At 40.7% G+C, this 17,417-nt stretch overlaps 1 protein-coding gene across 2 annotated transcripts; it reads left to right on the top strand.

The window, feature by feature from the left end:
• The first annotated feature begins 1,525 nt into the window (after nt 1–1,525).
• hemk1 (HemK methyltransferase family member 1) lies at nt 1,526–17,033 on the top strand. Of its 2 annotated transcripts, XM_004914073.4 has the most exons (11): nt 1,528–1,721; nt 4,992–5,201; nt 7,009–7,100; nt 10,407–10,500; nt 10,872–10,994; nt 11,732–11,796; nt 14,543–14,592; nt 14,713–14,818; nt 14,897–14,992; nt 15,096–15,209; nt 15,626–17,033. In XM_004914073.4, the coding sequence occupies exons 2-11, from the start codon at nt 5,001–5,003 to the stop codon at nt 15,654–15,656; spliced, it is 972 nt and encodes a 323-aa protein (XP_004914130.1). In that variant the 5' UTR covers nt 1,528–1,721; nt 4,992–5,000; the 3' UTR covers nt 15,657–17,033. The 2 variants fall into 2 exon arrangements, with proteins under 2 accessions (XP_012817110.1, XP_004914130.1); XM_012961656.3 differs by lacking the exon at nt 15,626–17,033 and having other exon boundaries at nt 1,526–1,721; nt 14,897–14,988; nt 15,096–15,194.
• Nucleotides 17,034–17,417: the final 384 nt, after the last annotated feature.

The following is a 17,417-nucleotide window of genomic DNA, read 5'->3' as shown; positions in this document are numbered from 1 at the left end:
CCAAGCCACATTATGGGGCTGATTTACTAGCCCATGAATCCGAATTGGAAAAATTCCGATTGGAAAACGAACATTTTGCGACTTTTTCGTATTTTTTGCGATTTTTTCGTCGCCGTTACGACTTTTCGTAAATTGTCGCGACTTTTTCGTAACCATTACGACTTGCGCGAAAAGTCGCGACTTTTTCGTAGCCGTTACGATTTGCTCGTATCTTGTCGTGATTTTTTCGTATTGAGCGCTCGTAAGCGGCGGGCGAAACTTTCAGACTTAGCATGATTTTGGAAGCCTGCCATAGGACTCAATGGCACTCTGCAGCTCCAACCCGGCCCAAGGAAAGTCTCCCATAGGGCTCAATGGCACTCTGCAGCTCCAACCTGGCCCAAGGAAAGTCTCCCATAGGGCTCAATGGCACTCTGCAGCTCCAACCTGGCCCAAGGAAAGTCACCCATAGGGCTCAATGGCACTCTGCAGCTCCAACCCGGCCCAAGGAAAGTCTCCCATAGGGCTCAATGGCACTCTGCAGCTCCAACCCGGCCCAAGGAAAGTCTCCCATAGGGCTCAATGGCACTCTGCAGCTCCAACCCGGCCCAAGGAAAGCCTCCCATAGGGCTCAATGGCACTCTGCAGCTCCAACCCGGCCCAAGGAAAGCCTCCCATAGGGCTCAATGGCACTCTGCAGCTCCAACCTGGCCCAAGGAAAGTCTCCCATAGGGCTCAATGGCACCCTGCAGCTCCAACCCGGCCCAAGGAAAGTCTCCCATAGGGCTCAATGGCACTCTGCAGCTCCAACCTGGCCCAAGGAAAGTCTCCCATAGGACTCAATGGCACTCTGCAGCTCCAACCCGGCCCAAGGAAAGTCTCCCATAGGGCTCAATGGCACTCTGCAGCTCCAACCTGGCCCAAGAAAAGTCACCACACTGAAGCTTGAATGAATCCGAAACTTTCGTATGCGACATTTTGCGAAACATTCGTAATGGTTACGAAAAAGTCGCGACAATTTCCGAAAAAATCACAAAATACCGATCATTACGAAAAAAACGCATTCGGATGCCTTCGGACCGTTCGTGGATTAGTAAATGTGCCCCAATGACTTCACTTCAGCGTGATGCAACATCTGGAAGCACGTACGCATGCGCCGATATCACTTTTGGTCATCGGGGAAATTTCCGGCAGCGCACGCAAGCAAAGTGCCCTGTATAGTGTCATTGAAAAGTTCTGACTGAATGAGAAACAAACTTCAAGGCAGGAATACGAAAGCAACTTTAATGCCATACCCATGCACTGTAAGTCACAGGGGAATAATTCCTGTAGTAAAATAACAAAAGGTGTGTGGCGCTGGAAGTTGTAGAGTACTGTGTAGTGCTACAGCCAAAGGGGAGCTAAAGGATCCATAGTAAACAGGTGCAATAAGAGGAACAGTATGTAACAATATTGCGTATAATTATAAACAGACTTTTCCCATGGGTTGCTGGGGGAACAAATACGTAGAGCCGGAGAGGAACTGATGTGAGCAATCGTAGTTGCAGCGGAGCACTTTGTGGCGCACACAGGAAGCAGCATGTTTTACAGGGTTGAACTGGCAAGTTAAATGCCGGCTCTCACCTTACACTGACAGCTCGCCGGCAGGGCTGCACTATTAGCTGCAAGGATTTCCCCAGGGCGTTTGGTCGTGACCCACAGCTGCTCTTCCTGAATCCTGCTGAGTCGTGGTGCTTGTGTGGGTAAGGCATTGTGCTCCGAGCCTTTAATCCTTATGCACTGCTTTATTGGTTGTTTTAGGGCTTTGGGGTATTATAAAAACAAATATCTTTGCTTTCATGCTGCTTCTGGTTTAAGTTTTTCTGGGTCATTGTATTTAGAATGTACATAGGAATGCTTGGCTGCAACACCCGAGACTCGACTAAAACTACAACTCCCAGGATTCTATTAGACTACTAACTTATCTCTCCTAACTATAACAGCAATAATGGCAAGTAATATATTCTTATATTAATAGTAGTATTTATGGCTGCAATATATATGTAAGAAATACATACAATTGTCATACTGCCACAAGGAACATGAGCTCTTTCAGCTGAATTTATTTTGGAAAGGTGGATAAACAATATCTGAGCTTACAGAAAATAAATGTATATATTTGTTTTTCTACACAAACCTGATTTCACAGATTAAAAAAATCCAGAGAGTCATATGAGTAATTTCCCAGCATTTTTTATATTGGGGTCCCCAACCTTTTTTACTCATGAGCAACATTTCAATATAAAAAAAGTTACAAGGGAGGTATTCAGTGATTGCTTTTTTGGTACTCCAATGTGGACTGGTGGGCTACAGGAGGCCTAGCTTGCCAGTAAACATGTGTTTTATGCCTCCAAAACTAAGAAATTAATAAATCAGCACCTGCTTTGAGGCCACTGATTGGGGATCACTGCCTTAGATAAACAGTGTAACGCAGTTCCACCCTTACCTTGTTCTATTGTTGCAAGAGGGACTTCAAGTCCCAGAATCCATCATTTTACAATGGAAGAAAATAAGGGCGGGGTTGCAGTGCCAAAAAATGAAAGTGGTGTAAAATATTTCAAATGTATTCTTGTCCTGCACTGGTAAAAGTTGTGTGTTTGCTTCAGAAACTATAGTTTATATAAACAAGCTGCCATTCAGTCTCAAAAAAGATCAGGTTACAGAGTAAACTCCATAGAATATAATGGTTTTCTACAGAGCTTATATGCTATTTAGCCTGTGCCATTTAGCTCTGTTTCAGCTGCCCCATGCCTACACAGCTTCTGAAGCAAACAAGCCAGTTTTACCAGTGCAAGACAACTACTTTACATTTTAATTACTTTAAAAAAACTTTCATTTTTTTTGGTGTTACTGTTCCTTTAAGGAATGATGGTGTAGAAAAATAATTACATTTATATTTACTTTTGGCAGTTCCAGTAATGTTTATACACATTTTTACATAGCCCCAACCGAATGAGCTCATGTCAAAAAAGGGGGTATGTTATATTTTCTCTTTACTGTAATATGTGGCTCAGTGCGTGGAAATTCAAGGTACATTGCAGAGACAGCATTTAGCTTTTAGGGATTTTTTTGCACCTATAGTTAATTCTGTATTTTGCTTACAGCGTGGGCTACTGCCTGTTGCAAGGAAACAACCAGAATATATTATGCTGTGCACGCCTCACTGATATTCTGAGACAGACAGACCAGTATTTTGTATTCAAAGCAAAACCAATTTGTTTACAGAGTGAGACAGGGAAAGGCCTTTGTTAGAGCTATTGAGTTGCCAGTTACAAGTGCGTACATAAACACCTACGCCTGATGTTGGCTGCCAATAAACTGGCCCATTGGAAAGGTCAGTGACGGGTGTTCTGTTCCTCCAGGGGTGCCCCCAGAGGTAAATTACTTTATTTTTCTGGGAAGGTACTATTGCATGTTACCAACCTGTTGCACACTATACAGTTACTGGCATTCTATACTGTACCTGTGAGTATATCCTGTTATATAGTGTTATATTCCATTTTTAAGTAGCATTGACTGAGAGCATCAGCTTTACTTTTATTTTTGTTACCTAAAGGCAATAACATCAAGGGCTTTCTATATTTACCATGTTCCTATATGGGTTTGCTCAAGGGATTCTATTACCGTTTAAATAAGCTTCTGTCAGGCCAGTGGCATATTTGATTACCAAGGTATACGCAGCAAAATCCAAGGGGCTCCCAAGACCCTTCCCCATTAGCAACCAGTTTCCATTCTGGTATTGCTCACTGCATTTCCAAGTTAAAGTCAAGCAACAATTCTGACATCTATGTTCTTGAACAGCACCCATATAATAATAATAATAATGCAGTGTAATGTAGGTTACCATTCACCAGAGTGGGACGTCGTTTCCATTTGTCCTTGGCTGACTCCTTTTCCACTTGGCCCAATCAATATCATTGGAGTTCCAGAACGGCATATTGAGTTTGGAATAGCTGATTACTCCATTTAAATCTGGAGTACAATTTAGGCCAAGCTAAAGTTGGTGTAAGTTTTTCTGGTGTTAAAGGATAAGAAAACCTTTAAAATAAGTTGTAAAATGATGAGTGTGCTGTTCTTAGCACTATTGCAATTTACATAAAAAATTTTATTCCAAGATATTAAGGGTTAAAAGTACTGTTACTATAAAACATTGTTACAACAGCGCCACCTGCTGGTCACTTTCCAAACATCAAGTAGTGTGGAGGAAGTTTTCAGGAGAAAGAAAGAGGAAAAGAGGGATGTTCTTCTGTTTAGGAAAAAACATTAGAAACCTCAGATAACTTTTCTCCTATGTTTCCTAACCAGAAGAACATCAGACCAGCCCTCTTTCTTTCTCCTGACAACTCCCTCGTCAACGTCCTTGACTACATTATGACTGGAAAGCAGATGGCGCTGTTGTAACAAAATGCATTTATATTAACCGTATGTTTAACCCTTCCTTGGAATAAAAAAAAATAAATCTAAATTCCTAAGTATAGCACTCTCATCAATTTTACATCAACATTTTGGTTTATGTATCTTTTAATTAAATTCAGTGAGAGTTAAATTGGCAAAATTGCTTTACTCCAACTTTTTGGCAAAAGTAAATGTAAATAATTTTCAAATAAAATAAAAAACATTTTGGCATAGGGTGGCATTACAAAATCGTCATTTGAAGATTCTCTAGTGTAAATGCAAATTTAATGTCAAATATGTTTTAATGCCCACTTTTGCCCCCCCATCAGCTGTGCCCTAAATTGGATTGATTTAATGCTATACAGTGGACCAACGGACTGTTGATTTGATCAGTAAAGTCAGCATTGGTACCATATGGGTATAAGGCAGAAAAAATGCATCATCTTTTTTCCCCCTATAACAATATCAGCTACACCCCAGGCTTTACCACACTGCTAATCAGAACTTATATCTACAGCTGATACGGATATGTTCAACTTGAACGCCCTTCTTAACTGCACTTTTCTGTGGTTTTTCAGGCACAAATCATGTACTTGCAAACTCTCCTCTTACGCAGACTTCTCCAAAGTGTCAGTCCCACTTGGCTGCCATGTCGATGGCTGGGTGGTGGTGAAATGAGTCCAAGCAAGCTTGTTCGTCACTGGCAGAGCATATTTCATGATCATGGAGTGCCGGAGCCTCAGGAATCCAGTGAGATACTTATAGCACATGCCCTGGGATCCAAAACCGTGAGTTGGACAGTCAGACATGCACGTCCCTAAGCATCAGCATGAGTTTCTATATCTGCTAAAGCAAAGCTAACACTGAGCTAAGAAACTCCAAATGAATCCTCTGTATTACCAGTCACTCATTCTAATAGCTTCCTTAAAGTGTTTTTAAAGGGTTAATATACTTTCCATTTAAAGGCTAGCTATTAACAAAGAATTAGGCTTCATATATTGTTTCTTAATTTACCAGCTAGCAATGAAGACCTGTGCCTCCATAGATAGGCCCAACATTTTTTACATATCTTTTTTTTCTATTGAGGCACAGCAAATGCACAGCCTGCTTTACGCTAATGTATATCAGCAGTATGGAGGGAGTTATGCTTAGTATCCGGTGAAGAAAATGCATTTTTTTTCTATGTATTGTATATAATTACTTTAAATAATAAGAAAGGGTCAGTGTTACTAATCAGTGCAGAAGCAAACACTTATTTTGAACTGTGCTGCAGGGATTATGATTAATTGTTCCAATGCACACTGGTGACTGCACGGATTTCTCTGCAGCTGTGCTTTGCACATCTGAACTAATTCCAATAAGCCCTGCGGCATGTGACTTACACAGGTGACTGGTTTAGAACTATAGAATGCCAAATTATTCCATTTAAAGTGAACACCAAGTATTTATGTTGCACAGCCAATTCAGTATAAATCTGCACACCACATTGCTGCACAGAAACCAGTACATATATGGGACCTGTTATCCAAAATGCTCGGGACCTGGGGTTTTCTGGATAAGGGATCTTTCCATACTTTGGATCTCCATGCCTTAAGTCTACTAAAAATTGTTTTAACTTTAAATAAACCCAGCAGAATTGTCTTGCTTCCAGTAAGGATTAATTATATCTTAGTTGGGATCAAAATTACTTGATGAAAATGGAGTCTATGCGGGATGGCCTTTTTTCTGGATAATTTACAGATAATGGATTACGTCCCTGTACAGCCTTCAGCAACCAGCTGAACTCAGATAACAGATAAGTGGAATTAATAGGGAGAAATTTCAAATAAACCAGCCCAAAACCCATATATACAATATAATATACATATTTTTTTTTTATAAAGCACATATGGCACATTCTTGTTTTATAGGCAATTTGTCTCTTTTAAAATTAAACTTTTATAAAACATAGAAAATTATTTATTTTCCTGAGGGTGCTTGAATTAACATTTTGTCCTGCAGTTTCCCAGTATTTCATTTCAGCTTCTATGTGACTGGGGTCCCAGTTGTCCTAGCAACCAGGCACTGGATTGGAAGCCAGACTGGAAGATGAGTAGGAGAGGGTCTCTACAGACACAGTTGCAAAGAATCCGTTTCTGAATTTGAGCTCATACTGGGTAGCTGATTACCAGCCAGTCCTAATGAATGCTGCAGACTTTATTGCTTTCTAGCAGCTGAAGAAATCAATAATTAACCATGGAGTTTGTGTTTTTCAGGGCAATCCGTTTTAAACTGAAAAAAATTAAAATCAGATACCCATAAAATCCACATGCAGCAAGGCTAGTGATTAGGTTAAATGTGAGGTTGCATTGCTCTATAAGCTGCTTTGTAGAATACCATATCTCTTGCTACAGATATATATAAAATTTATTTTGTACTTCTGACATTTGCACACACTGAGCATGTGACCCTTGGGCAGGTACATTGTGGCCCCTACCGAATAACCAGTCAGCGAGTTTGTTTGCATGTATTCCATGCCTCCTTATGCTCTCTTTTGGAATGCTTCATGAACAGTATTTCTTTGTAAATGGTTTGTATTTACTCTCTTTCTTGCAGTTTCCAAGTCTCCCTCCTTCAGTTGCTCACACTTCTGTCTCTGTAGCTCAACTACGGCACATAGAGAGCATGGCCCAGCAGCGTTTAAAGAGGTAGGGAAAGACTCAATTGCAGAGTGACACATGACCACGTAACACTTTTTTACCAGGGGAACAGTAACTGTAACTGTTTCCTAAATCAAAATTGTGTAATGCCTTAAGCTGGCCATACACGCACACCATTGGTATTGTACAAAACGAGGTGCGTGTATGGAAGATCGACAAGACGACCAATATCGCAAAGGCAGCGGATATCTGTTGACCGGCCGGGTTAAAAGATTTTGATTGGGCGTCATTGAAGGTGCTGAATCAGAAGGTGGAGGTAGAATTCCTATTGTTTCTTCCTCCACATCTGACAATTCAGCCCTGAATGTCAGTGGGGGACATGATGGTCACAGGAAAGATCAGAATTGCTACGTGTATGGCCACGTTTAGGCAACCGTTTTCTCTGCCCCCAACAATACAATACATTTATAATGCTATGGGGGTCACTATAACATATTATTTCCATTTATATAGCTAACACATTTCCGCAGCGCTGTACAGAGATTATACATCATTCACACCAGTCCCTGCTTACAATCTAAGTTCCCTATCACATTTACGCACATTATGGTCCATTTAGTCAGAAGCCAATTAACCTGCCTGTATGTTTTGGATACTGGAGTACCCTGAGGAAACCCACACAGACATGGGGAGAACATAAACTCCTTGCAGATAGTGCCCTGCCTGGGATTGAAATTAGGACCCCAGCGCTGCAAGGCAGGCATGCTACTCACTGAGCCACAGGTCTGTTCAGAACTTAGATTGCACGATCTGTTGGGGAGGGTCTTCCTTTCTCTTTTGTTTCTTAATGCTTGGTACTAGGGAGCAAATTTAAAAAAAAAATAAAAAATTAACTCTTAGTAAAATTTACAGAATATTTATAAACCAGCTCCTAAGCCTTGAATGTAATTTACAGTGGAGGAAATAATTATTTGACCCCTCACTGATTTTGTAAGTTTGTCCAATGACAAAGAAATGAAAAGTCTCAGAACAGTATCATTTCAATGGTAGGTTTATTTTAACAGTGGCAGATAGCACATCAAAAGGAAAATCGAAAAAATAACTTTAAATAAAAGATAGCAACTGATTTGCATTTCATTGAGTGAAATAAGTTTTTGAACCCCTACCAACCATTAAGAGTTCTGGCTCCCACAGAGTGGTTAGACACTTCTACTCAATTAGTCAACCTCATTAAGGACACCTGTCTTAACTAGTCACCTGTATAAAAGACACCTGTCCACAGAATCAATCAATCAAGCAGACTCCAAACTCTTCAACATGGGAAAGACCAAAGAGCTGTCCAAGGATGTCAGAGACAAAATTGTAGACCTGCACAAGGCTGGAATGGGCTACAAAACCATTAGCAAGAAGCTGGGAGAGAAGGTGACAACTGTTGGTGCGATTGTTCGAAAATGGAAGGAGCACAAAATGACCATCAATCGACCTCGCTCTGGGGCTCCACGCAAGATCTCACCTCGTGGGGTGTCAATGATTCTGAGAAAGGTGAAAAAGCATCCTAGAACTACACGGGAGGAGTTAGTTAATGACCTCAAATTAGCAGGGACCACAGTCACCAAGAAAACCATTGGAAACACATTACACCGCAATGGATTAAAATCCTGCAGGGCTCGCAAGGTCCCCCTGCTCAAGAAGGCACATGTGCAGGCCCATCTGAAGTTTGCCAATGAACACCTGAATGATTCTGTGAGTGACTGGGAGAAGGTGCTGTGGTCTGATGAGACCAAAATAGAGCTCTTTGGCATTAACTCAACTCGCTGTGTTTGGAGGAAGAAAAATGCTGCCTATGACCCCAAAACACCGTCCCCACTGTCAAGCATGGGGGTGGAAACATTTTGCTTTGGGGGTGTTTTTCTGCTAAGGGCACAGGACAACTTATTCGCATTAACGGGAAAATGGACGGAGCCATGTATCGTGAAATCCTGAACGACAACCTCCTTCCCTCTGCCAGGAAACTGAAAATGGGTCGTGGATGGGTGTTCCAGCACGACAATGACCCAAAACATACAGCAAAGGCAACAAAGGAGTGGCTCAAGAAGAAGCACATTAAGGTCATGGAGTGGCCTAGTCAGTCTCCGGACCTTAATCCAATAGAAAACCTATGGAGGGAGCTCAAGCTCAGAGTTGCACAGAGACAGCCTCGAAACCTTAGGGATTTAGAGATGATCTGCAAAGAGGAGTGGGACCAACATTCCTCCTAAAATGTGTGCAAACTTGGTCATCAATTACAAGAAACGTTTGACCTCTGTGCTTGCAAACAAGGGTTTTTCCACTAAGTATTAAGTCTTTTTTTGTTAGAGGGTTCAAAAACTTATTTCACTCAATGAAATGCAAATCAGTTGCTATCTTTTATTTAAAGTTATTTTTTCGATTTTCCTTTTGATGTGCTATCTGCCACTGTTAAAATAAACCTACCATTGAAATGATACTGTTCTGAGACTTTTCATTTCTTTGTCATTGGACAAACTTACAAAATCAGTGAGGGGTCAAATAATTATTTCCTCCACTGTATGTTCCTTTGTTGTATCTTCCCTATTGATCTATTAATTATTATATATTGTTGAATGCACAGAGTTGTGTGTTCAAGTAACCGTATATAAATAGGTGTATACATACATAATGGCAACTGCTCCATCCAAAATGTGGCGGGCTCTTAAGCAACTAACTAGATTGGTTGCTTGCACTTGGTTACTGCACTGAGGCAGTTTTGCCTTGTGTTGCCTCTTCTTCAGCCATATGAAATGATCTCTTCTGTATTAGTGTTACAGAAACCATGTGTCTTATACAGTAGCATAGTATAAGAATTAGTTGTTATGGTAGCCATGCACTCTGCAGGGAGTCTAATTTGGGGACTAACAGGCAATCCAACTTGTTTTTGATGTGCAATTAATTTTCATGCACCCCCACAGATGCGTATGTTAATTGACGTCATTGTGCCCTTTGGGTCTCTACCCAAGGGAGTGGATATCAATCCGCAAATGGTTTACATAAATTTTTCCTGCATTCAGCGTAAATATATAATCCCCCTAGGTATCATATGTAAGAAGCAAGTAGAAACGTCTTTAGGTATGTACCCTAAAGCATTGCTTGCTTGGCACAGTTTTCTGAAATTGTTAATGTTATAAGGTAGACTCACAGGAGACCTAGGCGCACACGTCCTAAACCATCAGCATGGGAATTGGATTATCCAAATATTGCTTATTTAGAAGATTCCTATTTTAAACACTGGCCGTACATCAGCATGCATTTGCTTACATCATTGTTGGCTCATTTTTATTTCTGATCATTCCTTTCCAGGGTCCCTATTCAGTACGTTATTGGGGAGTGGGATTTCTTGGATATAACTTTACAAATGAGACCTCCTGTATTCATTCCAAGGCCTGAGACAGAGGTATGAAAGCACGATGCCATTATAACCTTATGTTTAAAGTACATGAATATTTAGTGAGACTTCCTGTTAATGTTATAGAAAGGGTATTGAGGATAATTCAGTAGAAAAAGATAATTGGAATATGATACATTAAATTGAAACCATTGTAACAGCAGAGCCCTGAAATTACTTCAACCTAAAGGGACAAATAGGCAGCCGTGTGTTCTCTGTAACACAGACATATGGCACCCCAAGCCATACACACACAGTGCTTCTTTAGTTTATATTTACAGTGCACATTTATGTCTATAAATACTGAATCAATTACAAGACCAAAGATATATAGTCCCTCCTACATAACAGTGAACTGACTTTTAAGCCTTTTGTTTCAGGAACTGGTCGGCCTTGTCCTGGGAGCAAGCAGAAGGTTGCAGTGTTCCGCAGAGCCTCTAGTTCTGGAGGTGGGATGTGGTTCAGGGGCTGTGTCTTTGTCGTTACTACAGAGACTTCCTCAGGTAACAAAGTGTGGTTGAGCTCTGGATCTTGTAAAGCTTACATTTGCTAAAAATGAAGGACTTTAGATAGTCCTGTCTAGGGAGATAGTAGACATGTCTTGAGTTTTACATTTATGTTCCCTATGGATACTCTTCTCAGTGCTTTGAACATGGGGAATTCCATAAGAAAGCTACAGTGGTTTCCAGATGTTTTTTTGCCCCATTTGAGGGGCAGTATCTGCTCAGAGCTTCTTCTAACAAGGATATAGATATATGAGAAGGTTACAGGTATATATATATATATATATATATATATATATATATATATAGTTGTGTCAGTCATCCTGCTATAGCTTATAGGAAAAAGGGCTGATCTAATGTTCTTCTGCTTAGGAAAGACAATAGAAACCTCAGACAACTTCCTAACCAGAAGAACATCCCTCTTTCTCTGGACAACTTCCTCAACTACTTCATGTTTGGAAAGTGACCAGCAGGTGTCGATGTTGTAACAAAATGTATTCATATTAACAGTCCTTTTAACCCTTAATATCTTGAAATTAAAAAAAAAAAAATATGTAAAGATGCACTCTCATAATTTTACATCAGCTTATTTGTAAAGGTTTACTTATCCTTTAAGGCTGGTGGTAGTGGCAGTAGCTTCAGGTTTCCTCTGCATCATTCATGTGTCTTTACATGGATTGGCTTTTTCCATGAAACTGTGTGTCCATTTTTGCCTAAAAATCTTCTCCTGTTTGCAGGCTCGCATAACAGCAATTGATAAAACTAAAGCAGCTGTCAAACTGACTGAGGACAATGCAGTAAGGTAAGAGTTAAAGCAGCTGTAGTAAACTTTTATAAAAAAATAAAAACCTATCAGTATTTACATAAAACTGGGATGACAGAGTATGTCAAAGACAGAAGCTACAGTGTACTGGGAAAAGAATGAGGGACTGGAACAACTGCAGGGAGTGGTGATGTCTAGCAGTGGGTTTAGGAGTGCTTACCACTTAACAGGAAGCATCTAGGCCAAGTAATGAAGAACTATGGAAGTTTTATGGAGCATTAGAAGGATTAACATTCAATGTACAGGTATAATACCCATTATCCCGAATGCTCGGGACCTGGGGTTTTCCGGATAAGGGATCTTTCTGTAATTTGGATCTCCATAATTTAAGTCTGCTAAAAATCTTTTAAATATTGAATAAACCCAATAGGATGGTTTAGCCTTCAATAAGGATTAATTAGTTGGGATCAAGTACAAGGTACTGTTTTATTATTACAGGGGAAAAAAATAGAATTATATGCTTATAATTGAGTCTATGGAAGATGACCTTTCAGTAATTTGGAACTTTCTGGATAACGGGTTTCCGGATAAGGGATCCCATACCTGTATTACCTTTATTATTTTTGTTACACTTGCTATGCATCTCCCAGAGCTTTGTACAATGAAAAAAGAAATGGTTTCCTGTAATTATGGGACATCCCTGCTTATTAAAGGGGAAACACAAGCAGGGACAGGTGAAACAAAAGGAATGTTAGGGAACAGCTGAAATTGTACTTTTGTAAATAGCATGCAAAGTGCTGCAGAGAGCACATCCACAAAGGGTTCAGTAACTTTCTACTGCATTATTATTACCTTGTGCCTTATACATAAGCGGGGGGGAAAGCGTGTAAAGCAGTCCTCCAAGAAAATAAAGACTATGGCATACTGCATTGCTGCACTGAGCCGCACCATCTCAGTACTGCCCAGCACGTGGCGAAGTGAAATGGTGATGGTGCCACAATCATGGACAGAAAGATTTAGTGTTATAGGTCTAGTGGTTTTTTTTGGAGTTTGCATAAACCTTAAGAGGTGGGAGTGAGTAACAGAGAAAGTGTGCTGCTCTCCAGTATTTTAGTTTTTTGAGAGGAAGAATGTTGTTCTGCATGAGATGAGTAGCATAGGTGCAAATTAAGACTGTATTTAGCCGTTAGACAGCTTTTATAATATGCTAGGAATTATCTCGCACACAAAGGTTATAGCCCTGGGCCTTGGTTACCACTAAGGAGGATCTCGTAGAATTGTCTCACACATTTTTTCTAGCGTTTTGTCTTTGCGTTTGTAACCCTTGCCAAAAATGCAGTTAAAAAACACTAGAAATTCCCCCTTGTGCCAATACTTTACAAAGACGAGACTGTTACGGCTCATTTAAAAAATGGGTGGAAGGTAAAGTGCAAAGTACAGAAAATTGGTGCATCTCATTATGTATTTGGAGCTGCTTATACTTGAAATCGATGCACAGAGGAGTCATTTTTATTATTGTCCTTTTATTTGTATAGCACTGATACAGTTATTCATTTATAACTTATTGAACTTGTGTAAACAAGAGGTATTCTGTTTATGGCCAGGTGGGTTAGACAAGTTTGCCTGCTCTCACACTTGTATCTACCCTTAATGAATTTGGTCATTAATAAGGAGGCATGGATAGGGGCATCTGGGCTCTGGTTAGACTTTAAATCAGGATTTATATTATTGTTTAAGGCTAATGTCACACGGGGCTGATTCTCGACTTGTGGATAAACGCAGGCCAAAAATCCGCCTTCCCCTGTGCCTGCACCCAGAGCCATTACATTTAGCCTTGTTGCAGGCACACAGAGTGGATTTCAGCACCGAGACGCAGTGAAAATGTTATTTGTGTGCTAAAAAAAAAAATTTCTATACAAACTTAAGCCAAATTAAACCCTTAACATATTTTTTTTCCCAACATTTTTAGCATGGTGAAACATTTCGGTGTAAAAAATATCTGTTAAAAAGGTTTGACAATTGTCGATAGTGGCTGACATTTTTGTGAATTCCCCCCTATATGTTTTAGATTAATTTCTTCTCCCAAGATTATTCCTTCAAGGCTAATCAGGTGTTACATTTCCAAAGCATCTTTTCTGACTGCACATACTTACAGTTTGGGGTTTTCATATGATCCAACTTTGCCTTTCTCTCTTCTCTATGGGAGGAAGCACTTTCTGCTTTTCCTCTTTTTACACTGCTATATTTTTTTAATTACTAATGGACATAGGTTTCCTACTCTCCACATAAAATAAGTTAAGTTATTCACCAAGCAAAACTGTGTAGCCAGTGAACGTAGCTAACCAAAAGGCTAAGCCGAGAGGCTCTCCAGCAGTGAGAGAGGTAGGGGGAGTATAATCCTTTAATGAGCAGCATGTGGCAATATTCCTGGTGAGAGGAATGCAGATGTAAAGGAAGGAGTTCTAGGAACCAGTTCTGTGGATCAAGTTAAGTACTTCTAAGAATGAACCATATGGAGAAATAAAAAAGGCTAGTAGAGAACAGAGGAAGTGGCTTTGTGGAGCAATAAGCGCAATAATCTATAGTAAGCCGCTGTATGAAATAGCAGAATATTTTTTATTGAGCAATAGGAAGCATGGAAGGGACAAGGTGTGATAATGTAATGAGAAGGAGTTCCAGGCAATGGTTTATGAGGTTTCTGGCGAATTCTGGGGAGGAAATGAGTATAGAAAAAAAAATATTGGAAATGTTTGCTGAAGCCTAACTCTTTCATTTCTGTCTCTAGTTTGGGCCTCCAAAACCAAATCCAAGTTCTGCTGCTTGATATTTTAGCAGGTAAAACATTTGTGTCTTTCTGTCCTCTTCTCCATCATGTTTTTCCCACCATACATTGTGACTCTGTTCTTCCCACCATAACAATTGGTATGTGGGGTTTCTTACAATCTTCTTCTTCAGATCCACCAGATCCTCTCCTCATGTGGGGCCCTGTGGATGTTTTGGTCAGCAATCCCCCTTACATATCCACATCTGATATCTCTCAACTTGATCCAGAGATTGTTAAGTAAGTATTGTACAGTCTCCTGGCCAGAACACCAGGCTCCGCACAGTCTGCTGGTTACACTCCATTTCTCCCTTTCAGATATGAGGACCATGCAGCATTAGATGGGGGTCCTGATGGCATGGATGTAATAAGGGGAATACTGTCTTTCGCACCTCGGCTTCTGAAGCCTGGTGGGTATGTAGTTTTCATTCAAGTCTGGGCTGAAGCTTTTCACTTTGTGTAAGAACACGTGTATGGCCCAGCAGTTCCCTCATGCTGTCTCCCTCTGTTTTAACAGGGATATTTTTCTAGAGGTTGATCCCAGTCACCCAGAGAGAATAAAGCTATGGATTCAAGACCACACTGATACGCACCTTCAGTACATTAGTACTGTACAAGACTTCTGTGGCAGGTACTGCAGTGCTCCAATCTGTTTTTCATGAGTACCTGGGCACTATTACTCCCTTCAAGCTTTATTATTACTTTCTATCTTACCTGTATGCAGTTATACTTTACAGGAGGCATGCAGGATTAACTAATGAATTGTATTCTTCAATATTTAGATGAGTACAATTCATTGGCACAGTATTGTGTTTCACACAATATTCCTCTTTAGAACAGTGGTTTCAGAGTTTCTTAGTTAAATTCCCCTGTTTACAGGTACAAATTGGACAAGGCTATGCAGCTGTAATAAGAAGGCCACAGATATATGAAACCATAGCTTAAACATCACCCTGAAATCATACTTGTGATGTCCAAGACAGCAAATCCACCATCATTGTACTTCCTACATCTGTATCCTATTCTAAAGCTTTGTTTTTTCCACAGGTCGAGGTTTGTACATTTACGCAGAGACTGAACCTCGCTTCATACGGTTCCTGCCATGATACATAAACTGAATTCCCTGATTCCCTGCATATCCAAACAAGGATGGTGCAATTCTTTCAGTAGTGGGTTGGATTTGTTAGACAAGTAGGCTCAGGATGGCCCCATATTACACAATGACTGCTTGCTGGATAAACTGAGACCCTGTGCAAATCCCAGTGTAGGATTTGGACCCATTAATGGGAATAATTAGCAGGGTCAAAGATACAACTGCCATGGCAGCTTTAGGCTAATGGCACGTGGGGTATTTTGATCTCTGCTGTAATCAGGAGGAAAATGGCTCATCATTGCCTATTACTTCTTGTAGGCTTTATTATGGCAGACCGGTGGTACATGGTTAAATAGGCGGCACACATACCAATATATGAGTGACGCAACAGCATAAATCATTGGAAAAGGCTGTCCTTCTGCTCCTCTACTGGAGCTATTTCAAGAATTATTTGATAATGGCTCATTGCTGGAGCTCTGTACAAAATGTACCCAGGGCGGAACACTCCATACTGCATCACTCATGCTCCTGGGAGGAAGCGCTGACACAGCAATGAGTCTGGGCAGATATTACAGAATGCAGCACAGCAAGGAACATAAGCTGAAAGCAGGGACAGTGAGAAACCTCTGTTAAAAGATAAATCACCAAGATTATTTCTTACCCAGAAATAGAATGTTACTTGGGTGACTTTCTCACCAGTACCAACGAGGGCATGCTCTTGTGGTGCTTCCCAGTTTAATGTGAAAACCTCCAATGGGCAACCTGACAGTTGTTGTAGTTTAATATTAACTGCAGAGACCCAGGTTGCTAAAGTCTATTGTATAAAGAGATTTATAGTAGGAAGCAGCCAGTCTGTCCAAACAAAATTAGAATCGGCAGTTGCCCTTTCCTGTTTTATTGTAGCCGCTACAGCTCCCAACTGCTGAACAGTGATATTCACTTAGTATGATGTACAAACAGTTAATTAAAAGGTGAACTACACCCTTTAACCAAACGATTACAAATCAGTGTGCATGTCTCACTTGAGGAACCAGGGTAAGTGACTAGCATATGCCAGTTTGTCTCCTGATATGGGCAATCTGTCTGCTTCTGTGGAAGTGGTGTGCTCTTATCTTTATTATATGTGTGTCTGCGGTTCTCATGGCCATGCCAGACTGGGCTAATAAGGAGGTGCATAATGGGGAGGTGTGAGGGCATAAGAACATAAGCCTTTTATTTCACCGAAATGCTGCCAAGTCAGGAAAACTTTTGTTTCATGAATTAACTTGTGGGATGAATCATATGGTGGGGGTAGTATAATGTGAATATTGCAGTGCATTATCTGACTTTATCTTCACTACACTCAGCTGCCCCCCCCCCCTCCCCCCCCCCCCCCCCCCATGTGTATAATCCTGCTGGTGCTCTTGGGCTGCCAGATCTAAACTCAACCTTCTGCTTTAATGGCCCAAATTTGCCTTTAGGGCTCTGGCACACGGGGAGATTAGTCGCCTCTTCTGCCTACTTCTAGCTCCAGCCCTGCCCCATCTGCACGATTACATGACTTTAACAACAGGTGTTCCCATAAAACCAGGCCTGGACTGGTTATGTTCCATTTTGCCTTCTCACATAACAGCACCCTATTAATGATCACCCATCTATTCCTCTAACATCTTCATACAGTTACATACTTTTTTTTTCAGCTTGTTCCTGTTCCCTTTAGATTATAAGCCTTTGTGGGCAGGGCCTCTGTTGTCTACTGTATTGGTT

This window comes from Xenopus tropicalis, chromosome 4, assembly GCF_000004195.4.
Source record: "Xenopus tropicalis strain Nigerian chromosome 4, UCB_Xtro_10.0, whole genome shotgun sequence".
Classification (NCBI taxonomy): domain Eukaryota; kingdom Metazoa; phylum Chordata; class Amphibia; order Anura; family Pipidae; genus Xenopus; species Xenopus tropicalis.
Note: the sequence above shows the minus strand (reverse complement) of the source record. Positions and strands in the feature narration are given on the sequence as shown.

Coding starts and splice junctions, on each gene's coding strand:
- hemk1 (XM_004914073.4), top strand. CDS start 5,001: ATGTACTTGCAAACTCTCCTCTTACGCAGACTTCTCCAAAGTGTCAGT. Junction 5,202..7,008: donor ATGCCCTGGGATCCAAAACC/GTGAGTTGGACA, acceptor TCTTTCTTGCAG/TTTCCAAGTCTCCCTCCTTC. Junction 10,501..10,871: donor TTCCAAGGCCTGAGACAGAG/GTATGAAAGCAC, acceptor CTTTTGTTTCAG/GAACTGGTCGGCCTTGTCCT.